This window comes from Sturnus vulgaris, chromosome 5 (assembly GCF_052056855.1).
Source record: "Sturnus vulgaris isolate bStuVul1 chromosome 5, bStuVul1.hap1, whole genome shotgun sequence".
Taxonomy (NCBI): domain Eukaryota; kingdom Metazoa; phylum Chordata; class Aves; order Passeriformes; family Sturnidae; genus Sturnus; species Sturnus vulgaris.
Window position 1 is genome coordinate 59,679,514 of NC_142247.1, and position 25,225 is coordinate 59,704,738.

General features: G+C 42.5%; 1 protein-coding gene across 1 annotated transcript in view; it reads left to right on the forward strand.

The window, feature by feature from the left end:
* CELSR1 (cadherin EGF LAG seven-pass G-type receptor 1) overlaps positions 1 to 25,225 on the forward strand; it is a 162,562-nt gene that overhangs the window by 109,119 nt on the left and 28,218 nt on the right. The window contains exons 6-19 of the mRNA XM_088165786.1: positions 5,220 to 5,377; positions 6,279 to 6,442; positions 7,463 to 7,588; positions 12,121 to 12,287; positions 12,747 to 12,932; positions 13,259 to 13,372; positions 13,694 to 13,868; positions 14,566 to 14,707; positions 16,446 to 16,566; positions 17,645 to 17,828; positions 19,244 to 19,345; positions 21,142 to 21,236; positions 21,549 to 21,758; positions 24,383 to 24,566. Of these exons, the coding sequence (XP_088021912.1) occupies positions 5,220 to 5,377; positions 6,279 to 6,442; positions 7,463 to 7,588; positions 12,121 to 12,287; positions 12,747 to 12,932; positions 13,259 to 13,372; positions 13,694 to 13,868; positions 14,566 to 14,707; positions 16,446 to 16,566; positions 17,645 to 17,828; positions 19,244 to 19,345; positions 21,142 to 21,236; positions 21,549 to 21,758; positions 24,383 to 24,566 (2,128 nt within the window). The remainder of the gene's footprint in view (positions 1 to 5,219; positions 5,378 to 6,278; positions 6,443 to 7,462; positions 7,589 to 12,120; positions 12,288 to 12,746; positions 12,933 to 13,258; positions 13,373 to 13,693; positions 13,869 to 14,565; positions 14,708 to 16,445; positions 16,567 to 17,644; positions 17,829 to 19,243; positions 19,346 to 21,141; positions 21,237 to 21,548; positions 21,759 to 24,382; positions 24,567 to 25,225) is intronic.

The following is a 25,225-nucleotide window of genomic DNA, read 5'->3' on the forward strand; positions in this document are numbered from 1 at the left end:
ATTTTAACTTTGCAGTATTATTATTACATGCACAGACACTATCTAGTCTGGTTTAATTTAAAATAAGTCTATCAAAGATTGGACTACTTGCTTAAACCTCTCCAACAATTCTGCATCCTGACTTGGAGACAGTAGGACACATGATCTAAAACACAAGGGTTAAGTGTTTAGGACAAGGGCTCCCATTGTCTGTTGATCTGTATGTCTTTTCCTTTCACTGTGCATCGTTACACCAGCTGTGTCTTTAATAAGTAACTGTGTGGGCTCTCACAGTTTAAATATTTACTTAAACATAGTAGAGAATCCAAATGAAACTGAGATACATGAGAATATCCACGTCTGATGTTCTAAGTAGAATAAGAGTGCATTTGTGCAGTAGATTTGTAAACTATAAGCAGATGTGTTTTGATGACTTTCTCTCCTCTGTCTGGTCTCCACTTATAAAACACAAGTTCACATATTAAGCTTCTCAGGGTTTTTCACCTGGGAGAAGCTGCATGTCTTTCTTGCTGTTGAATTTATGGGGAGAAGTCCAGATATTGCTCCATATCTGAGTTTCACAAAAATTGGATTTGGCATCACTAGTAAAATATCTCCACAGTGGTGTTCTCTCACTGCAGCCTGAGGCAGTCACTACAGGTGGCCAGAGAGTTCCATCCCATATTGCAGCTCAAGAAGGTCGTTCCTCCAGGTCACTGCCAAGGACAGTAGATGAGTCTCACTGTCTCTCTGCTAAGGTCAGAAAGGGAGCTGCAATTTTCAAAAGACATCCTAGGAGGCTGTCATTCCTGTAGTCACATTTTGCTTGTGACTGTCTCTGGGCAAGGGTGAATGTCATGGGTTAGACATGAGATGGGAGATTGTCACTCATAGATCAGAACCACTGATCTTCATGAAAGTCAGTGAGGCAAAGTTAACTTTCATTATGTTGTTTACAGTTTTAGGTATTAATTGCCATCATTTGAGGAACGTCAGTGTGGTTCATCTTGGTTTACAGATAGAGAAAAGAGTAGGGGACTTACACTGTCACATGTGGATCCAGAGACAGGACTCTTTCTTTCTCTTCTCCAAGTGACCTTATATATGACTATAACATAAAAACATAAGAGTCAGTATAATAAACAAAATTAATTTCATTATGGGATGCACAGAATGTTTGAAGAATCATGTGATTGTGATAAAACACGGCTGCTTTTTCTTCCTTTCATTTGAGTCCTGGAATAATGCACTTCTTTCATAGTTTGTTTAAGGGAGACCATGTTTTCTCTCTGGCACTGTTTGGTACCTCTTCTTGCTACTCTGTGTTACAGCATGTGGTCTTTGAAATTTGAATCCCAGCTTCATTCTGGAGAAGCACTAACTGAAAAGGCAGCCTTTAGGGTTAGGCAGCGAAAGGTAAATTTTCAGCTCCATGAGCAGGAACTCAGTTACATGACTTGCATTACTATTAATGGGGGTCATGCTGGTAAATTCCTGTCCACCACATTGCACATTTACTCATGAGTGCAGAATTGGCACAGCTAATGAAACTTGCCTTTCGGGTAGCATGTGTTTCAGGAGATGGGTCTGACAGGCAGAAAGGACTGCTAAGTACCCAGATGAAAGTCTGGCTTTTAACTCCTTGAACATATTTCCAGAAAATAATAGTGTGAATTAATGCTGGTTAGTATTAGCTGTTCCTACTGTTAGGGATCAGTCTTGCTCCAGTAGGATTTCATTGAGGCAAAGATCATGCCTGGAATGTGAATGTGTGTGCTGTCATTTAGTGTTGGCCATTCACTTTCTGGTGCATTTTCAAAGTGCTACTTATTGTTACTTATTTTCTTTCAAACATAGGCCAGTCCTCTGCTAACACCAGCTTCTATAATCATAAACAAGTAAAGAGGTTTTTTTTATCATTTTCAGCCCTGCCACTTCCCCAAGAGATGATCTCTCTTATGGCTGAGCATCACCTGGTGATTACCAACCTACATTACTCATGGGCATCTTAAACCCCTTTATTCTTGTACTGTGTTCATTGCAGTGATGGCATCTTATTTCCAAAACTCTTCTCCAGTCTTTACTTTGCTAGGCTAAACATGCCAAGTCCATTTTGCCTGTTTGATATGGTAAACTTGGCACTGCTCTGGCTGCTATTTTGTGCACCTGCTGTAAGTGGAAGGTATTTTTAGTAAATGAAAACAAAACTGCCCAAATATTCTATCCTGTTCAGTGTCATGAAACTTTCCTTATGTGCATCTGTGCAAACAGCCCACTGTTGTATTGCCTTTTTAACCCTTTAATCTCATCATGTTTCCTCATTGTTTAGTAGTTAATTAGTAGGGTTGTTTTATTATTATAGTGCTGAGAGTCTCAGAGTCTGCAATAGGAATTCTTGTTATCAGATCCCAAGTTTCATGTTGTGGGATTAATTCTCTTTCTTGCATGCACCTATTCAAAGTGGTTTGTTTTTTTTAATTCATGATGCTCTAAATATCCTTTTCATCACCAGTAACCTCTATTTAACATTAATCAAAATATTAATGAATAAAATCTGTTCCATGATTCATTGCTGAAGGAGGTCCTAACTTGGGCTTTATATGATAAAGTCTTTTATTTATTTCTCATTATTTCAATTATAGAGTATTTCCTATACTGTTAGAATATGAGTAGTGTGTAGTACTTGACACATATTTTGAGTTCTTATCCCATTGTATCAGTCAGAAAATCTCCCTTTCCTGCATTTTGGGAAAAGCCTGTCAAATTGTGTCAAATGAGCCTTTTAGCATGGTCAGAACATCACCTCGTGTTTAAACTAAGTATGGTTTGAACTGCTAATAGATTTCCTTTCATTCACTGGAATATTCCCTTTCTTCATGGTTCTGTGTGGTCATCAGAGCCAAAGAGATGCCAGAGATCTGTACTGCAATGAACAGTCAACATCTAGAGGAGCACTTTCCGTTTTTATGTTAAATAAAAGTAGAAAAAAGTCAATTTGCTACTGCAACTAGTGACTGTGAAGGAGCAGCTGCAAAGTGCTGAGTCTCATCAGGTTGCAATCATGATTAACATTGGGCAGATCCCCCCTGCTGAGGGAATAAATACCCTGCCTTTGTCAAGGCTCCCATGTAAGAAACAATAGATTATTTCAGTGAAGCACAAGAAAATAAATGTTAATCGAATCATTTCTCTGAATGAATAGAAGTAGCACCCAGAATGTAAACATTTTAATTTTGGAAGGGAAGGTCTGCTTGTCAGTTGGTTAGTTTTCCATGTATTTTTTCATTTACTTTGAAAAGCTGCTCACTGACATTGCCATCATTGCATACAATAACATTTGCAGCACTTCAAATACGTATGTTTCCTGTCTTTCCAAGCTAGGCAATGGCAAAGTCCAGGGAGTATCGGAAAAAATAAAATCTGCCTTAATATCACTCAAGAGAGGTCAAAACCTTATACTGAAAAACTGCCAAACTATGTGATCACATTAGTTCTTGTTAGAGGAAATGGAAAATACTATTCAACTGGAATTGACAGCAGGAAACATATTTTTAAAATGTTTTTTATATATTGGGATAATTGCCCTTAAAAATAAATCTGTCCCTATACAGATGATGAAAGTGGCTGTAAGTATTTTAATAAATTCATGTGTGTGTAAGTGAAACAGAAAGAAGTCATTTATCCCCTTACTGCTTTTTTGTTTACTGTACAAATAAGGAATTTCGGAATGCAGTCAAGCAGTACATGTTTTAAAGCAAGTGTACAGGAAGCTACAGGTGCCCAGCCATCTTCATTTTCATATGGATACAGCTATTGTTGATTTACACATCCAATAAATATGTTTTGATTTTCAGTGTATCTGGTCAGACCCCACTGACTTCATTCCTGTGGGGTGTCCCTTTGCAAAGCCAGTAGGGTTCAGCTCAGTGCTTCTCTTGTACCCATAATGTCCTCAGCAATCTTGCAGCAGTGGTAGATGAAGACCCTCAGCTCTATATGAACACTAAACATGGAAACAGTTTTCTTACAGAATTTGCTAGTTCTTCACTGAGGCTGCTATGCTGCTGTTTATACATGCACCCTTTTTAACACTCATAATGTTCTTCTCCACTGGACAAATGTGTCTCTTGAGTTTCTGCACAGCAAACATCATCTCCTGTCAGTCACTCTGGGATACATCTCATCAGTGACAAAATTAGTGAAGATGATGAAGGATCTGTTTGTGGTGGAAGCACAAGTTTGATGGCTGGTACTGAATTCCGGGTGGTCCCATAGGAAAGCCTGTCTGTTGGGATCACTGAATTTCCCCACTCAGTAGGTGCTGCAGTGGGGAGAACAACACCTGACAGCAGGTGATTGGCAGAGTGAGCCAGTAACAGTGGAGGTGTGAAGCTGAGTGTGATAATTCTAGCTTTGTTGCTCATATTCACCAGGGCACATTGTGATTGGTGGGCAGGAGTTTCCTACTGCCTGGGGAGAAGCAGAGGAAAAGACAGAGCTTTTATTATTGCTCTAAAACACACTTTCTTTCCATCTTCCATGCTGCACCTGCAGTGTCCGTCTGTGTGCCTGCACCACAGCAAGCACAGATACATCCATTATTTTTGATTGTCCAGCTCCACAGGTCGTTGGTCTCTATTTTCCTGTAACTAAAAACTGGGGGCTTCTCAGCTGACCCAGCAATGGGCAGTGGTTTTTCGTGCACTCCATCTTGTAGCTGGAACAAGCAGGTTTCATCTAAGTTCCCTCCCAGTCATCAGACAACACCTCACTACAGCTTTTATAGAGGCCTGAGGTCAGTTTCTGGTAGCCTTGACAGAGTATGCCCATCAGAGAAAATGTGATTTAAGCCTTTAATTTAAGCCTCAGTTGTAATAATACATCATTTTAGGATTTTAATTCCCTTGAGGTGAAGAGGTGCAAAATGAGCATAATTTATTAGAATGTGCTATGCAGAAGTGAGAAAACACCTGTTGGATTCAGCTGTGGAAAAGACCAAAGCCACTTCTGACCACCCTGTGTATCATCCTGGGCATGTGTGGACTCTGACTGAAGTAATCCATCAGGGGTTTTCCTTGCCTAAATGTCATGGGACAACCTAACTTCTGCTGTTTCATTTACATCTTCTGTTTTTGTCCTCTTTGGGGGTAGTAAGAAGTATGTTGTGGAGCTGAGTGAACCATCATTTAAATCCCACGTGCATGTAGCACTGTATGACATGTGCCATTTATTTTTTGAAGCCAAACATTGGCCGATTAGGAATTCCCCATGGCCCCTCTGGAGAGAAGGTGGCTGTGGTGACTGTGGACGACTGTGACACAGCAGTGGCCGTGCGCTTCGGGAGCCTCATTGGAAACTACACCTGTGCTGCCCAGGGGACTCAGACTGGCTCAAAAAAGTAAGGATTCCCTGTATTTGTGTTTTCCATTCATTCTCTTCTTCCAGCTGAGAGTAACAGTATGCAATTAACCACTGAGCACTAAGTGATTAACAAGTAAGTTGGAAAAACAGATAGGATGTAACAAGTGACAGAGTTTAGTTGGGGACATGGAATTACTTCCATCATTTAACTTAAGAGTCCTATTTTAAAAGGAGGTAGAAATAAAGGATATAAACAAACAGCCATTGAAAATCTTTGGGTGTGAGAAAAAGTCTCCTGTGAAGAAAGAGAAAAAAAGTAGTGCTTTCGAGTTTAAAGAGAAGGTGAACAGCAAGCAACATAGGGGGATATAAAGTAATGAGTGATAGCAGAGAGACCACTGAGATACACATGGTGCTCTAATATCCCAGGAGAGGGGCACACTGTAAAAACTGGGGCTAATCCAAATGACCAGATGATAACACTTCTCACACAGTGTGGAGTCATTCAGTAGACCTTACATCTGCTAAATGCCATTAGGACTAAGATCTTCAGAGGATTTTAAAGGGGTTGGCACTATATAATAATTAAGTCATTATATAAAAATGTACCCCTTCTCAACCTTGTGCTCAGTGTCATCAGCTAGATGCTGCATGACTGGGGTCAGAAAGAAGTGTCCTGTGACTACACATTTTTCTCTAATTTCATTTTCTTCTGCATACTAGCAACTGTTAGGGACAGGTCACTGAAATCTATATACACATGACAGTTCCTAAGTTAAAAGTTAGTTTTACTGGACAGTCATTTGATTAAAAGCTCTGGAAGTGCTCATGTAGCAGAGGGAAGTGCAGCTTAAATGTGCTTATGGAAGCAGTAGGATAAAGAACAAAACAGAATAAACTCTTTGCAAGAAATTATGAGCATTTTTTTGTTTCTTCAGATCTTTGGACCTAACTGGCCCTCTCCTCCTTGGTGGTGTCCCAAACTTGCCTGAGGATTTCCCAGTGCACAACAGGCAGTTCATTGGCTGCATGAGGAACCTCTCCATCGACAGCAAGCCCATCGACATGGCTGGTTTCATTGCCAATAATGGCACTCTGCCAGGTATGGGCAACTACTGCCCCAAGGATCAACACCAGACAGGTCTCTGCCACAGCTGTGTGTGTGGCTTGGGGTGTCGAGGAGTCTGTCACTGCAAGGAGCCCCAGGAAGGGGAAGGGGACACAGGGTTCTGAAATTACTCCTGTCCCCCTTTTAGCATTGTTGAGGGCAGAGCAGCTATGGGACAGGGACTTAAAGTGCTGTATGGCATATGCCACTCTCTCTGGCCAGGCCTCATTTGTTTGAGCAAGGTGTAGTCCACAGTTCATACCTGTGCCAGGTAGGCATACAATAGCCTGTGGCACAGGGCACACTTCCAGGATTCAGCGGCACATTGGAAAGGACTGGGCTTGTTTAGACTTTCAGCATTGCTGGGAGTTTCAGCCAAGAATTTACTCCTAAATTAACTTTTTGTCTTCTATTTTAAACTACCTAAGAAATGTCATTTTGCTCTGAAAACCAGTCGGATTAGTTAATGAAAAAGGCAGCACTTACAATGACTTTTTAATAAATTGTGTTTGTTCTGTAAATAAAATTCTGCAATACTCAAATGTGAAACCTGCTTCATGGAGCAGCCTGTTGGAGGTTCTGATTTGATTTCCAGTCCTTGAATCCCTGATCAGGATTAGTTCTGGTGATTAGGTATACAGAATGTTCTCATCATCCTAAAACTGGCTCTTACACACAAAAATGGAAAGTCCCTTCTGTCCATGCTGCTGAAGGTCTGTGTAAGAGCTAAATTGCAGTTCTAAAGTATGTTGCATCAATTGTGGATTAAGGAGGGAGTCATAGCATATCCTTTTGATAGACAGACTTGTCTTTATGCATTTGACACGTGATCAGCTTACATAAACTTTTGCCATCCACATTTTGTTTCTCTGCCTTCAAAAATATTTTTTTAAAAAGGAAAAAGCACAAACTTGCAATATTCATGTCTTCTTTTTACATAAAAACTCAAATACAGTCATTCAGAGCCTTTCTCTTGTTAGAACCAGACAAAGTAATGGTTCTCCTGAATTCCAGGCTGTGCAGCACAGAGGAACTATTGTGAAACCAACTGGTGCCAGAATGGAGGCACGTGCATCAACAAGTGGAACACGTACATCTGTGAGTGCCCCGTGCGCTACGGAGGGAAAAACTGTGAGCAAGGTAGGCTGCAAAGAGCTCTCTGTGCAATGTCATGTGGGCACATCTCATTGCCTGTCACTGCCATCTCACAGCACGTATGTCCAGCTGTGATGCTGAAGGGCAACAGAAGATTGCAGTTGAGGTTGTCACCCATTATCTATTTGAAATAATTTTAATGATCTCCTATATAGTAGATGACATAATGTCATGAATAAGAGCAGCTTTCATTGATTTATTTACATAAGCAAAGTAGTTCCAAAGGACTTGGCTGTATTTAGTAATTTGTTTATAGTAAAAAGGCCTGATCCTAAGCCCCTTTAAATCAGTAGAAAGAATCCTGCTGACTTTACTGGGCTTTGACTCAAACTGGGGATGAATGTGCTGTTTTAATCACCACTTTTCTGGCAAGAAGGTTTTCTGTGCTAAGTAAGAGCACTTTAAGTTTTAATGGATTTCTCTTTGATTGAAAACAATGTGCATATATGTGTAAAACCTCATTACTAAAGGATAAGGAAGGAGCACCAGGTGAGTTTTATAGGGTGTGAAGGACTTGCAGTCAGTTTTTTCCCTAGAAGTGAGGAGCTGCCTCTGTGAGGAGTCCCATGGGGTTGGTGCTGTAAGGTGGCTGCTCCTTTGGAGTCTTCCTAGATGCTTCCAGCAAAGAAAATGTGCTTCTACTGGACCAGGGAATGGCAATTTCTCATCTCTTTCCTGGGAAGCAGCAATATTAGCTTAAGATGAGAGGACACATGGTTAAGTTTCTGTCTTGGAGATAAAGATTTGCAGAGTGAAGAGCAGGGAAATGGAATGATAGAGACCTCTTTCTATGCTCCACCTCACACAGGGCCCAGAGCTGTTCTTATTGCCCCTAGCCTGGTACCTGTTTTCTGTAGCACCTCCTCAAATATTTTGAGCTTCCCGGGTTTGTATGAAGATCTAATTTTTCCATGTGTTTCATGTCAAGTCTGTTTGTTGGTGAAGTTCTTGTGCTTTCTTCATGATTGGCTGTTCTCTGTGCTGCAAACCCACTCATATGAATCCTGAGGGGAGTGCCAGGGCCCAGTTATGGTGTGTCCTGTACTCATGTAAATGGGGAGTACTGCTATCACATGCAAAGACTGTCCTTCCCTCTGTTTTTCAAATGGAAATTCAGAATTTGATCAAATGTTTGTTTTATTTACTGTTTTCTTATCTCAAACTCAAGACCAATCCACAAAGTTTAGGATTTAGAAAATCATCTAGGAGCTGCCCTGTAGCCATCCCTGGAAACTCATTTTAAATGCAGGTGATAGAGATGGTGGCAGTCACAGCAGCACTGCCTCTCCTTGTCCCAGCTGTCACCTCTGCCTGCAGCACTGTGCATTCCTGCATGTCCTCTTTGTCACTGAAAAACTCCATATTCTTGCTGATGCCTCAGTTTGTGGGGTTTCTCTAATAGTTTGAAGGCAGCAGGCTGCTTGGTTCTTTAATGATATTTGTGGGCCGGTGTCTCTGTGGAAAAAGTGGAAGCCAAGAAAGAAATAGAATGTGACCAAAGATTTCAGGAGCCCAGAGGTAAAGTCAGGAGGAATCACAGATAAGCTATATTCCTGTCTTTCAAATTGCTTTTTTGAATGCTCAGCTCAGAATGATCCTAAGAGCATTAGCTATTATTAGGCAGCTATTTTTTTTTAAGTCTTAGGTAGAATATTTGCATTTTTGAGTAGGAGTGCTGCATTTCTTCAATCCCCTTAGCAGTGCTGGTTCTGCTTCAGGCTAACAGGGGACAAAGACTTTGGCAAGTTACTAATTTACCTTTTTTATTTTCTGCTCTTCAATAACTCTGGGATCTGGTCTACATTAGTGAAGATGGGGTGTTTTACCTTCACACCCTCCTAGAACTTGTTAACTCACCTTCTGGCAGCCCCTATCTCCCTCTGCTAATTCATAGAAGGAAGATAAAATTAAAGAAAAATTAGTTTCACCATTATTGTAATTAAATTCTTTTAAACGATTAGGTGTTGCAATTCTGTGAAGAAGATCTAGCAGCTGTGTTTGATTTGCTCTTGGACGGCCAGTGTCATTGCACTAGCCTTGGGCTGAACACCACAGCTCTGCACCTAAACATGAACTTCCACACGTCCAGCACCCACACTGCAGGTGACATCTAGTGGGATGTTGGCAGCGTGTTTCCCCAGGCCCTCTGTCTCCACAGGGAATAGCCCTCACATCTTCCTGCTGGCCTGTTAAATGTGGGACTCTCTTTAGAGTGAATGTAGATACACAGGCAGTTCTTCCAGGTGAAAACCCTGAGCACACCATTATTTTGCATCGCTGCAGCCCTGATGGCAGGGAGGTGCTGGGAAGCACGTGTGCCTCTGTGGTGACAGGGGAGGTCAGGTCCCATCTGGGGACAGTGCATGTGGCCAGCCTCTCCATGGACACTCCTGCTCCCGGGCTTGAGGAAGGGCTGGGGGAAAGAGGGAGGTCAGAGGGGGCTGACAAATGGGGTTTCTATTTAACTGGCAGGGAAAGGTGCACCCTGGCCCCGGGGAAGGGAGGGAAGTTGGGAGAAGGTGTGGGAAGGGAATGGTATTTGCAAGTACAGAAAGTCACCACCAGTGAGAAAAGGAAGAAGGTGGCTAATTGCCATGCCAGGCCAGTTCTCCCAGGAGGAAAGGCAAAATGCTTGCAAACAGCATTCCTAGCCTGCAGCAGGTAGGAAGCCCACAAGTTTGCATCCTGCCTCTGTGCTCCAGAGGCAGATGGGCTCAAAAATCTCAGGAACAGTCCAGAAAACCAGCAGCAAGGTTGGAAGCTGAGGTCATTGTGAAGGTCAGCAGGGCAGAGGAAGGCGTAAGGCTGAATTTTGCACAGGTAGAGCAAGAGAAAATAATCCTGCTCAACACTGATATCCTGGTTACTTTTACGTTGACGTGCTGCAGTGTGGGCTGATGAATTGTGCCATGGCCCAGAATTGTGCCCTGACCCAGACAGCCAGAACTCAAGCACTGCATTCAAGTTTTAAGCAACCTAAGGACATCTGTATCTGGTGACAATCTTTTTTTAAGTTGCCATCTGGTTTTCAAGAGCAGGCTATGCTGCAGTTGTTCCACCTCTCTGGCATTTGTGGTATGACTGCAAAGGGGAGCTCATAGGCTGGAGCAGGAGGGAGAAGGGCTGCCCCTTGGGACTGCCTGCCCTTAGCCTGACGTGGGGTGGTTGGGTAACCACATCTTAAGAAAGGGCAAGTCAAGTTACACCTCTGGCTTGACTAGTGGTAGCCCACTAGTCCCTGACTTCTTGTTTCTCACAAATGGGGAGCTAAAGGGCTTGCACTTTACTCCAACCCCTGCACTCCACTCCCCACTCCAGCCTCTCCCTTTATAGACACCAGCAGGGCAGACACACAAGAATTTGGGGTTTGGTTTGATTCCTCAAAAAAAAATGCAACTTCACATCAACTTTACTCAATTTTCTGCTATGTGTCATCCCTCAACCTTTTTCTAAGGACTTACCATTTCGTAGTAAGACTGTTAAGCCCTGTCATTTCACTGACCCACATGGTGTCAGCACAGGATGAAATTAAAGGCTAGGTGCTCATCTGTGGTGATTGTACCCAGTCTCTAAGGCCTGTTTCCTCAGGCAAGAAGCTGCCATGAACTTCACCAACATGCCCACAAGCAAGGATGTCAGGCAGGGGCTGACTGCAGATCCCACGTGCAGGTTCCACACGTGGTGGAGGTATCATATGAGGTGTTGCAAATAGCACAGATTTCCTATGGCTTAATTTGTGCTTCTAATCAGTAGGATGAACTAGTCCATGGGACTGTAGCTTCTGTTACCCAGGGTAACAACTTTAAAAGTCCGAGGGGATGGATGTTTCTCTATTAACCATCAGCAAAGCGCTTTCTATTGAAGGCTGTCATTGGTGTCACCCTGTAGAAGCTGTGCTTGTGCAAGGTTAGAAGGGGGGGCAATTTTGCAGCTGTCACCCCAGGATATTTAAAGCAGATGATTTAGGCAATTCCCCACCAGCTTTCTCCCTGTGTAAAGGCCTCATAGCTGGGACAGCTGAATAATCTGGCCCTGGAGTATTCATAATTAATTCATATTTCCTGTTGCCTCCCAGCCTTTTCCTCTGTTTAATCTGTTAATTAGAAGCAGGTAATCAAGGTTATGTTGAAAACATCTGCAGCAACTGTTGCCCTCATACTTCCTGCTCTGTCCACCCACTCAACAGCAGAACTGTATCAGCAGAGATCCTGAGCTTACCTTTCTAGGAACAGCTCTCACATGGGTAATGCCATAGCAGTGTGGAGGCGTTGCTTTTGAGTGCAGGCACCAAGACAAGATGCCTACCCCACAACCAGGGTAGGTTGTGAATTTGCAGTATTATCAACTGCTTCACAGTAACTGCCCTAGACCAGCTCTTCATCCATGGTAGATTGAATATAGCTCAGTGGAAGAGGGACTAGCTCCCTTGTGTCATCACTGTGACATAGCATCACTTTTCCTCTTAACATTTGTCCTGAAGGATAAAAATTGTTTCTCTTCTGTATTTTGATTCACAGCAATGCCTTCTCCTCAGCGTTTCAGTGGTGAGAGCATTATCATTTGGAGTGACCTTGACATTACCATCTCTGTGCCATGGTACATTGGGCTGATGTTCAGAACCCGGAAAGTCAATGGCATGCTCATGCAAGCCAATGCTGGGGCTGCATCCAAGATCAACATTCAGGTAAAATTGTGGCTGCCTTTGATTAGAAAAGAATTAATACTCCCCCAGCAGTGGATATGGCCAGATGAACTACATAGCTTCATCCACCTAACTAAATGCATGTCAATAAAAACATATCATTACTTTAGCCCTTTACAAAGATCAAAAAGTGAATTATCAAAATAACATTATAAAAATCATATTCATTTAAGATTATTTTTCTAGTCAGAGGTAGTAGTGGGCATTAATATAGATGTAAAAAACGGGTCTATTACTTTGGGGATTTTTTGCCCATACGGGAAGTTGGGGTCTGAATATCCAAAGTTATACACGGAGCTCTTGCAAGCATTCCCGTCTTTACTCTTTGGGATTTTTTTCCTTTTGGGTTGTCTGAGTAAACATTATTATCTTGCTCTCCACCTCCTTCTGCATCAAGTACAAATATGTAGCAAAAATAGACATATTTTTTTTTTCCAACAGATACTGAACAACTACGTGCAGTTTGAAGTGTACAGTGGCCTGAGCCAGGTTGCTAGTTTGAAGATGAGCCAGTCACGGGTCAGTGATGGGGAATGGCATCATTTATTAATAGAGCTGAAGAGTGCAAAAGATGGTAAAGATCTCAAGTACCTTGCTGTCATGTCCTTGGACTATGGGATGTACCAGGTAAGGCAGCATCATAACTTTGCCACTGAGCACGGCACAAATTCTTTTAGGAGAAAGTAAGGTAAAGGACTGTGGACAAGTACTTATGCTGTGAGATATGTTCTGCAGTGATTTATGCTTAATCAATGATATTGATTTATTAAGCTTTATGATATCTTACAAAGAAGCCTGTAAAAAGACACATTCCAATGTCTGGCTCCTCACTGCTTTGGTATTTTTTATGTAATCTACTGACAGCTACTGTGTGACTCTAACACTACAGAAAGCAGGCTGTCTGTGTCACAGAGGATGATAGTGCTTCTTATCAGCTGTCCTTTTCCTCACAGAGCACTGTGCAGATTGGAAATCAACTACCTGGATTGAAAATGAAAAGCATTATTGTGGGAGGTGTCTCTGGAGACCAAGTCTCTGTTCAGCAGGGATTTTATGGATGTATGCAGGTATGAAATGAAAAGTGTAGCAATAAATGTTGAACTCGTGAGAAAATACCCGGGTGAAAATGTAAGAGGTTTCTTTTTCATCCATCCTCAAACATTTCTGTTTCCTCCATAAAAATTATCTAAGAAACAAAATATTAAAGTCTACCCACTTTGCCAGGTCAAATCTTATCACACAGGGGAAAAACATTTGAAAAAAAAATCTGGGTTTGGCTCATCAGGTGATTTATTTAAAATGTAGCCTCAGTGACTGATGAATATAATGAAGCACATAATACTGAACCACGAGACTCTAATTTTAAAATAATTGTCTTTTGTCACCAGGGAGTAAGAATGGGAGAGACATCTACAAACATAGCGACGCTCAACATGAAACAGGCTATCAAGATTAACGTGAGGGAGGGCTGTGAAGTGGATAACCCTTGTGATTCCAACCCGTGTCCCCAGCACAGCTACTGCAGTGACGACTGGGACAGCTACTCCTGTGTCTGTGACCCAGGTAACCTGTGACCACTCGTACTGGAGCTGATCACACCTTCTTGTGCTCTTCAGAAGCAGCACAGCAGCAGCAGCAGCATGCTGGCAAAGTGCTCATCTTCTGATTCTTCTTCTTCCAATCAGTATTACCCTTCTCACTCTTACTGTAGCACCCTGGAAGCTGCAGTCCTGGGCTAAGAATCCAGGCAGTGTGTCCACCAAACAGAAAGACAGTCTCTGGTCCAAAGGATTCCTGTGCACTTCTATTCTTTTTATGTTTTTTTTTTTTTCTTTTTCTTTCTCAGCCTTTTCTGCTGTTGTATTTCAGTCTCTCACTCTGCATCCTAATCAAGATACTTTGAATGTTTTCTCTGTTTTGGAGCATGTAGCCAGCACATGCTGTCAGCACCCAGCACAGTCACCTCTGATACATGCAGCAAGAGAATACAAAACTATTTGTAGCACATGCCCCGAATATAAAACTGCGAACCAAAGGCACAAGGGTGCCTCAAGCATGGTAGCAGACCAAAAAAGAATGGCTGACTATCATTTTGTCTGAGAGGGAATAGAGTGCTTCATTTCTGACAGTATCTCAGGGGTAATCTACTGATTATCAAAGATGTGTTATTTGTGTATAATCTTAAGACAGACAGTCTTTTGGAGACATGCAAATAGTAAATTACAATGGTTGCTGTAATTTTCTTACCTTGTCTCCCCAGGGTACTTTGGGAGAGACTGTGTTGATGTATGTAACTTGAACCCATGTGAGCATGTCTCCACATGTGTGCACAAACCTAGCTCATCCCACGGCTACACCTGTGAATGTGGACAAAGCTACTATGGACAGTACTGCGAAAGCAAGTAAGAGAATTATTTTGTTCTTGGTTTCTTGATCCTTCCAGGTAGCTCTTCATCTAAGGCAGCAGTCCTCTCACTTCCTGCTCTGCTCTGATAAACTTTCCTGTTACCATTTGAATGGTGTTTTAGACTCTGTTGCCTTTTGGCATTCCTGAGCTCTTCCCAGAAACTAGACAATCTTCCATGTTATTCAGGAGCCACTTTTCTTCATCAGCTGCTCAGGGGCTCAACAAGTTCTGCTGTGTTACACAGCACTGCATCTCACCTGTACTTGCCCTGAGTTTGTGCTGCATCTCTCCTCCAGCTTCCCCAGCACACAGAGCAATGCACCAGTTTGGTGGCCTATAGTAAGAAAAAGTCTTTTTGCAGTTTAGGTCCAGTCCCTGAGCTGGCAAAAAGCCATCTCTTCTGGACAGTCTGGGGGCCTGTGTCTGTTGCTTTGTGGGAGAAACGTGCTGATTCCCTCGTCAGCAGCTTCCTGGTCTCAGATAAGCATTCAGCAACCAGCCTTATCCCAGAGGCGGCCCTTTGATTTACTGTAATATGGGCCATTCATGATGTGCAAATGAAGTGCATTTGTCTGCCCATTTAGGAATGGCTCATGTGATGTTTCCTTCCCTTTGAAAACTGCAAGCTTCTTCCTCTGCCTTTTGTTGTGTGGGCTTGCAAATATTGGCTGTGCTGTTGCCAGATTTGTCTTTCATTCCTCTGGATTAGCGACACAGAGACATTGTCCCTTGTCATTATCTGCTGACATCACGTCAAGTGCAACATTGTGGTTTTCATATATTAAAGCATAGAAGTACAAACCTAGCAATTACCTTAAATAACATTTAAGATAATGGTCTTCAAAACAGAGGCAAATATATTTTCTTTCCTAAAATGAGCAGCAGGAAGGGGATACCTTGTGCATTACCATGATCTGGGTCTCAGAGCCATTGTCCTTCAGGCTACTGCTTGACAAAGATTCCCAGCTATCAGAGAATCAGATGTCTCCTTGCCAGAACCAGCATTGAGGCATCTGTGAGATAACCTGCTCAGAGGCTCACCCAGAAGAAATAGTATCAGTGAAAATGGGAATTTTCCTTCAGCAGGGCTGGCCTTTGGCTTGCTGCTTAGCTTCCAGTGCTGCTGCACTCAGTCTGAATCACAGTCTTTGATCCATAGGCCACATCAAAGCTGCCACCCTCTCCTCTTCCATGTTCCCAACCACGTATCCTCTTTCTCTCATGTGACAGACCAGGGCGTTTCAGACATTGTAGTGAACCATCCAAGAAAGCCAGGTTGGCTGAAAGTACTGCCTGTTCTTTATATGATGAACGTGCAAACAGCTTTGCACTTGAGCTGGTGTCCCTGTGGACAAGAAGTCAGGATGGGTCAGGATGGGGATGGGGAGTGGGATATAAAGTGCTGGGGAGCTGTACCCCAAGGCAGTTCGTGGTGACCAGGGCACAGACTTAGAGCCACCTGCACTTGAAAGTACTTAGAGAAACATTCCCCCTAGGGTTTCATAGCACTGATATTCTACATCCTCCCATATTTTAGTGTCTTTATATATGTATTGATTATATATATGTATTGATTATATATATATTTATATATGTATTGATTTTCATTTGAGATACATTACTGTCTGTAAGCTGATGTGGTTGAGTGCAGATTTGGCCCAAAGCTTTTTTTTTCACGCTTTTTAAGAGGGAACTTAAAATAACTTTCTTTCAATTTGATTTTTTTGTAATAGGATCGACCAACCTTGTCCCAGAGGTTGGTGGGGAAACCCTATCTGTGGCCCATGTAATTGTGAGACTAGTAAAGGGTTTGATTCTGATTGCAATAAGACCAATGGAGAATGCCACTGCAAGGTAAGCAAAAAAACCCCAGTCTTAAGTCAAAATTTCTTTAGTTTAAATAGTAACTGTACCACAAATAATTGCAAGTGAGTATCTGAGACTAAGTACACACACTTGTGCTTTGTATCACATATATATGTATGTGCACAGTGGAGTTAATCATTACCTAGACATTTTGCTGGCACCACCCTTCTCCAAATCATACTGTACAGCTCTTATCTTATTTGTGTTTGGAAAACCGAACTGTGAGGATGAAAGCCTGGCTCTGATCTCTGAAGTGCAGCCTGGTTTATCAGGGGAGATCAGACCGGGGTGCAGAGGAGTGTCAGTGGGGTTTTGTGTATCACAAGTGAGTAATAGCCATGAAACAGCTCTGGCCAGCTGGGTGAAGCTCTCCCCTGGGCTATGGCCAGCAAAAGGCCTGGCAGCTGGAGAGAGCTGGAGGGTTAAATGCTTTCCTCACTGCAGTCTCTGACGAGTTTCCCGTGGACAGGCAGGGACAGATGGGGGACATGGGAGGGGAGGCACCTCGTCATGAAGGTTTTACAAAGGACTTCTCACAATAGGTTTTACAACTTGCTTGAATGACATCAGAGGAGCTGGGCTTGTGCAGGCTGGGGCTGTGAATCTGGCCCCCTGCTCCTTTCCAAAATGCCAGCAGGACACACAGCAACTGCTGCATTAAATGGAGTCAGTGGGGTGCCAGCTCCACGCTCTTGTGCAATCCCAATGCCTCAGATCAAAAGCAGTCACTGGGGCGATTTGAATATGGGATCATTGCGTGCTCTCCACCTTCTACGTGGAACACAAATGCACGGTGCAGGAAGTTTTCTTAGTGGTTCGTTCGTGCCATACATTGTGGAATTACAAAGCTGAGAAAACTCTAAATCCCCCAAGCATATGTTTGGTGTAATGTGGGCCCTGTGGCTCCACTGCAAATGGCAATGCAAACCCTGATAATAGTAATGTAATTTTTATTTGTGCTCTGCAAAGTTAACCCTTTTATGATGTACATGCTGTAGAGCAGTTTTCAGAAATGTAAGCAGTTTGGAAGTCAAACACCTCGTGTCTATCATTTTGGTTTTTCCAGGCCAATTACTACAGGCCCCAAAGCAGTGACACCTGCTATCCCTGTGACTGCTTCCCATCCGGCTCCCACACGCGTGCCTGTGACATGGAGACAGGGCAGTGTCCCTGCAAGCCCGGCGTCATCGGGAGGCAGTGCAACCGCTGTGACAACCCCTTCGCAGAGGTCACCGTCAGGGGCTGTGAAGGTACCTCGGGCACAGGGGACACTGAGCCCTGGCAGCGATCAGAGGGGACACTGAGCCATGGCACAGGCACAGGGGACACTGACCCCTGGCAGCAGGCACAGGGGGACACTGAGCCATGGCACAGGGCACATGGGGGACACTGAGCCATGGCACAGGGGACACTGAGCCCTGGCAGTGGGCACAGGGTGACTCTGAGCCCTGGCACAGGCACTGGGAGACACTGAGCCATGGCACAGGGGACACTGAGCCATGGCACAGGCACAGGAGGACACTGAGCCCTGGCAGTGGGCACAGGGTGACTCTGAGCCCTGGCACAGGCACAGGGGACACTGAGCCCTGGCACAGGCACAGGGGACACTGAACCCTGGCACAGGGCACATGGGGGACACTGAGCCATGGCATAGGCACAGGGGGACACTGAGCCCTGGCAGTGGGCACAGGGTGCCTCTGAGCTCTGGTACAGGCACAGGGGACACTGAGCCCTGGCACAGGGGACACTGAGCCCTGGCAGTGGGCACAGGGTGCCTCTGAGCTCTGGTACAGGCACAGGGGACACTGAGCCATGGCATAGGGGACACTGAGCTCTGGCACAGGCACAGGGGGACACTGAGCCATAGCAGTGGGCACAGGGGACACTGAGCCCTGGGCGAGGGCACTGGGGACACTGTGGTGGCCGTGCAGCTGCATCCTGGGGCCTGTGAGCCCAGCAGTCTGGCTCCAGCAGTGGGGGCAATGGGGGCCTAAACATACACCTCTCCTCCTAGATAGTGCCCGTGTGACTCACGGGGGCTGAGGAAACAGAAAAAAAGCTCTTATCTCTTCAGTTTTTGTCAAATGGAAATGTAGCAAGCTGAGGTGGAGTAGGGGGGCAAGACTAACACCAACTTTTCCTTAAACCTGAGTTGATCTGCCAGTGCAGTGTTGTATTGCTAAAGTGCAGCTGAAGATGCAGGTGAGAGCCCTCACACCTTTTGACCACAGAGGCTGTGCCATGCACCTCGTGCACTCTGCCTTTCTTCCCATCTTGCCCATCCTGCCTTTCCTCTCACCCATCCACCCACCCACCCACCATCCTCCTGTGATCAGCACAAAGCTGCTGCAACAGCCATCTCGCCACAGTGTGTGGGTGAAATGAAGGAGAAATGTTTTCCCACAATAAAGGAGCAAGCAGAGATAGGCAGAGCCAAAATCCAGAGCCCCATAATCATCCTGAGCTTTCCTCTGCCTGTACCTGTCTGTCCAATCTGCTGGATAAGGAGCAACTGATGGGTTACAGCTTGGGAGGCACTGCAGAGGACAGGTATCCTGACAGGGCTTTGGAATAACAGGAAGGTCCTTCAGGCAGGCTGAAATGTCTCACTGTTGTGATTTTTATCTTGTCAGAAAAATTGCATCATTTCTTTTTCTCCTTTCAGTAATTTATAATGGCTGTCCCAAAGCTTTCGAGGCTGGTATTTGGTGGCCACAGACCAAGTTTGGCCAGCCAGCTGCTGTGCCTTGTCCTAAGGGCTCAGTGGGTAAGTTCCCATGGTAAATAATTACCTACTTTATCTGCATGCCTCTTTTAAAAAAGAAAAAATGTGTACATAGGGAATAGCATTAATTCATTGAGTTTAGAGACTGCAGCATAGCTTATGCATATCATGAGCAGAAGAGTATAGCTAGCTGAAATCAAAGAGCTGTTAAAATACGTTTGGAATGCTAGCAATAAATAAATACAACTGTACAACAGATAAACATCTACAAAGCACAGAAATTCTCTATTTTCAAAAAAGCAGAGCCCAATTTCCAATTTTTCTTTTCTATTTATCAAGCAATTCTTGCACATGTAACTTTCAGTTTCTAGTGACTTGTGTTCTTTAGCCATACAGTTCACCTGGGCAAATATAAAATTAGGAAAATCACATTCCTGATGACTATTTTACTAGTATTGCAGCCTGCTAAAGCTAAGAGTTGCAACAAAACTCGCATTTTTCCACACAATATCTTTTCCATAAGTGAAACAGCTGAAAACCACCTTTTATAAAGCAGATGAGCTGTGTTGTTTTGTACAACAGGCAAATGATGATCTGCCTTTTCATACATGTCTCTGAAAACATGTATCAGATTTTTGAAAATAAGAGTTCCCAATATTTTCCAAAGGCTGTTCTGTGGGAAATGAAAACTCTGTCTTGGTTCTGGACATAGTAACTCTCTGCTATGAGTGCTCCTTAGGCTCAGGGAGTTATAAATAGTTATGTGACTGCCCCAAATATTTCTAGGAGGAGGCCACTGCTTATAGGTGTGCAGATTTGTGGTCAACCTAGCTTCTGTTCTAAAGATTTAAGGAGATAGATTTTTTCTTTTTTTTTTTAGGGGAAGAATATTTTTATTATTAAACAGTATCAAGTTGAATTAAAATTAGTTTTCTGCATTGTTCTTGTGGTTGTGTCTCTTCTAGGAAATAGACTAGCAGGAAATGTTGCTTATAGTAATTGCACATTCTAAGTAAATCTTACAGATCATTCAAAAAGTGAGCCTTATAATAATGATTATTCAGACTAAGAACCTGAGGCTTAATTGTATTCACCTAATCATGGAAGAGAAATAACATAATTAGATACAGTAAAATAAATTATAGTTCTTATTTAGATACTGGTAAGTAAATGGCTTAGATACATGCATTATGTTATGTGCAAATTAACTAGCACAAATGTAAATTTTGAATTTGATTACTTGCAATTTATGGTGAAGGATCCTCAGCCAAGAATTACATTTTTAATTTATTTGACAAATAGTACAAAATATAATAGGCTAAATTAAACAGTAAGCTGCTCACAGTCCATTTACAAGTGGCAAAAAGGCAATTTTGCATGTTGGCTGAAGTGTTTAGCACATGCAGCATGCAGATGTGTGGGCATGTGTTGATGTGAATACATTTGTCCAGGTCTTCCTATACGGGCTATTGCACAGAAATCTCAGCTGGGATTGGTTTTCAGGAATACTTAGGAAGTGCAGAGTCTTTCTCTTTTTTTGGTATAAATAAATGAATGAATTAATTTGAGAACAATCAGGCAGTGAGGCTGAGAGCAGTTGGGCAGAGCTTGGAGTGTGCCTGACTTTTCTCCAAAGCCTGAGGAAAGTCATTCCTGAAGATTAGTAATCTTTAACTTTTCCCTCTCAGGAACCCCCTGTTTGGAAATTGAAATACATGTGTATCTTTGAGCAACTTGAAAATGTAGGAAATCTGAAAGTCTAGGATAGTTGAAATGTATGAATATTTACCCTGCACAATTCAGAACACTGTTTGCCAGCGATGCTTTGTTTCCTTCAGGAAACGCCGTTCGCCATTGTAATATTGAGAAGGGCTGGCTGCCTCCTGAGCTTTTCAACTGCACCACCAACACTTTCGTGGATCTAAAAATCATGGTAAGCTGGGTTTTTTCAGTTCTCCCTTTATTGTGTAAATAATGATCAGTTTGGACACCAATTTGATATCCCTGCACTCAATTTTTTGACTGCATCATTGAACACCCTCATTTTCCATCAGGACCTTGGTGCTTTTTTGGCTCTCAGTTACATTTGAATTTTGTTGCCAACTCTTTCTCAAGACAAATAAAATTTTGACCAAACAATTCCTTTGTACCAAAGACCCCTAAATTTTGATTGTCTTTGTAACTTTGTAAGAATGAAAAAAATACATACATAATTGAATTGTTTCTTTCCTTTTGTCTGATTCAGAATGAGAAGTTATACCACAATGAGACCAAGCTGGATGGAGACAAAACCATACGGATTGTGAGAGCCCTGCAGAATGCCACCAAATATACACACAGCTTGTATGGCAACGATGTGAGGACAGCTTACCAGATAATGATCCGTGTGCTCCAGTATGAGAGCCAGCAGCAAGGGTTTGACTTGGCAGCCACAAGGGATGTGGAATTCAATGAGGTAAGAGAAATACTGAATACTATGATCAGCCCTTACAGTTTCCCTTAAAAATTAGGTGGCAGTGGGTAATTTAATTTGTCTTTGACCAAGGTGAAGTGAGTATTGTGCAATTGCCTAATCTGTTCCACAAATAAGCCTTTCTTCTCAGATTAGAGTGGAAAGTGAGTTATGCATGTGTCTATGCATGCATATGTATGTGTAATACAAATATAATAGAATGTGCTTTTCTAAAAAATATCATCGTAGTAACAGCCAAAAGCAATATTCCCCATATGAAAAAAAATCATTAAGTTAATGTGTTTTTCCTGGCTGAAATAATTTTGTGTACTATATTTATTTTTGTTGTAAAACATGCCTAATGTGATCATGCTCATTTAAATGTGCAGTGAACTATGTCCAAGACAGTTACTGATTCTGAAGGTTTCCTCTAATTCAGTTTGAGAACATTTGAGTCATAAGTTGATACATTGAAAGACATTCCATATCATATTGGTAATTTAAGGCATATACTAAAATGTGTGCCAGAGACCTTCTGCTACTCAGAGCATTCATGAAAGACCCAGTTATTACCAAAGACCTGACCAGCACTAGAGAACAAGCTGTAGCACTCTCCCTGTGTGATAAAATATGTAGTTGCGATGGAAAAATGTGAAATTTGAAGGCAGTTGGGAGTTTTCTGTGGTCTGATGTGAAGGTTGGATGACCCATGTCAGGCTTGTAGAGCTTTCCTCAATCCGTGTGTACAATGGGGTACTGTCCTCCACTCTTGCCTATACTATTTCCAAGATCCTGACCATGGCACAAGACAGAGTCCAAGCTAAAACATCTGTTTGGATCTGTGCTGGCAGAGCCCAGAGCTTGGGCACCACCACGGGGAATGACCCTCCATGGGTCAACACTGGCCCATGCTGGCCACTGCTGGCCCCCTTAGAAGGTATGCTACACCCAAGTCACTGCTCACAGTACTCCAGGAGGACCAGATAGGTCAGGCAGGCTTTGGGGTCAAATTGGAGAGCCTGTGCAAAGCCCAGCTGCACCAGGAGAGGATGTCACTGGAGAGTTAGGAATAGGAAGAAATGCTGAGATAGAAAGGCTGAGAAAATTCCTTAGTGTCTTAGGCTGTATAGTCAGCAGAGAGTGGAGAACTTCTGAAACATTTTACATTTTAAATGCATCAGACTTCAAGAGATTCAATTTATTTCTTTCCTGTGAGCTGTAAAGCAGGCCATTCAGATCTTGAAAAGGAACTTAATTTCTATCATGTTTTGTTAAGTAGAAATAGGAACAATGAGCAAAAATATTGGTTTGGAAACATATGCTTTAATTTATTGTTCTCCTCACTTGGCACTGAAATTCATACAGATGATGTTTCCAAGAACTCCCTAAATATTTTAGGATAGGTCAGGAATTTGAAAACTAATGAGTACAGCTCATGAATAAAAGGAGGTAAAATCCTAGGCTAAGGGAGCACAAGGGGAGAAGGAATTTATTTTTTATAATCTCACATAGAAGCCTGAAAAATAGATAATAAAAAACCATAAATAATATTCACAAACATGGAGGAGGCTGGTACCAAGTACAGTGTGTGTCTCCTGCATTCCTGGAAACCATGTTGTGCTTCTCACCCTAGGTAAAGGTGGTCATATTGGGAGTCTCTTTTAGCTCGGATACATTCTGGCAGCCTCAAACAATACAGACAGGATACAGATAGCTTCTTCTTAATGAAGCCTAAATATTTTTCTTGGCTATTTCAGAGCTTGTGGTGATTAATTCTTACCGTCATTTATGCCAATTTTACCTTAGTTAGGAATTAAGTTTTGTTACAGCAACACAGTTCATATGTACACCAAGAATAAAAACTTCTTAGCATCCTTCTCATTTAAGCCGTTTAGCACTCTCTTTTGGGGTCAATCTCCTTCCATTCAGCCTGAGGGTCCCTTTGTATATTTTTCTAAGAAAGAGCAGAAGAGTCAGGTCCTCAGAAAGAAATACCTTTTTAATACCATTTGTAAGCAATGTAAAAATGAGGAGACAATAACATGATTTAAATTTTCTTATGTGTTTTCAAGTTTGTCTATGCAAGTTAATACTCACTCTTTGTCATTCTTCGCCCTGTAAGTTGCCTTCATTTTCTAGAAAACAAAGTAAAAGAAAAAATTAAAGAGGAAGTGATATTTCTATCCATGACTTTCTTTTGTTTTTCAACAAAAAAAACATTGTTTTGATTTCTCTGGAGAAGTTCTTCAGTGTACCTGCTATGAGCTGTGCTTTTCATGCGTCTGACCTCTCAGAAACAAAGAAAACATGGATAGGTTTTCCTCCTGCATTTTCTTGCTCTGTTTCCTGTCATTAGGGGGAAGAAAGTAGGCAGTTCTCTTATAGCCTCCAGTTTTGGCTTACTTTGCTCATAAAATGTTTGGAGGGATTTTCTTTACATGACCAAAAAAATCTCTGGGTGAGTAACTGGTGTACATATTTTTATATGCCTGCTGTAGAACATGCCTGCATTAAATATTTCATTATACACTCACCTGAGGTAGTCAGGCCAATGATTTTCAATACTTCTCACTTGAAACTCAGCTCTGCATTTGCTTAATAATTTAGGCTTTTACTTTATTTCTCAGAATATTATCAAAGTGGGTAGTGCTTTACTGGACCCTGGCAACAAGGAGCACTGGGAGCAAATTCAGCGAACAGAGGGTGGCACCGCTCACCTGCTCAGGCACTATGAGGAATACTTCAACAATGTGGCCCAGAACATGAAAAAAACCTACATGAGACCTTTTGTCATTGTTGCCACTAACATGAGTGAGTATCTGTGTCGAAAACTGCCTTTTTTTTGAGTCTTGGATAGAGGTGCTAGTTATTTATTTTAATAGTACCCACTGAGAAAAATCATTGCATTAGTTACAAATCTGTCAAGCCTTGATCCATATCTTTTAATTCCCATGGGGGCCTCCTGGGAGAGGTCTGATCTGTTTTGTCCAGAAAATCATCATCTGTAGAGATTCTTGTGCTGAAAGGTATTTTCACAGAATCATTAATCCTTCAGTTTTGCAAAACCCATAATCAGAGCAAAATCCATGGGATCCAAAATATCCAGAATGAGTCTAAACTGAGAAGGAAGCATCAGACACCTTCTCCACCTTTCACAGAAAGTTTCTCCTCTGATAAACAAATAGCAGCTCCTGTGCTTTGGACTGTGATGTATTTCATAGACATCCTGCAGTGTATGTGCAGGTGAAGCACAGCAACCACAGCCTGGTCAGCTTGTTTCCCCATTTTCTCCCCTGCCCTCTCTATTTCATTTTCTTCCCAGCTACAAATAGTCTGAGCTGAGGGGGTGTTGGTGGTAGTCCTGCTATGAGTGGGAGGGGAGATGGGGCCAGCTGACCTTCAGAAGTCCCTCACAAACAGCATTACTATTTGATTTTTCTTTCAGAGGTGCTCTAAACTATATCAGCCTG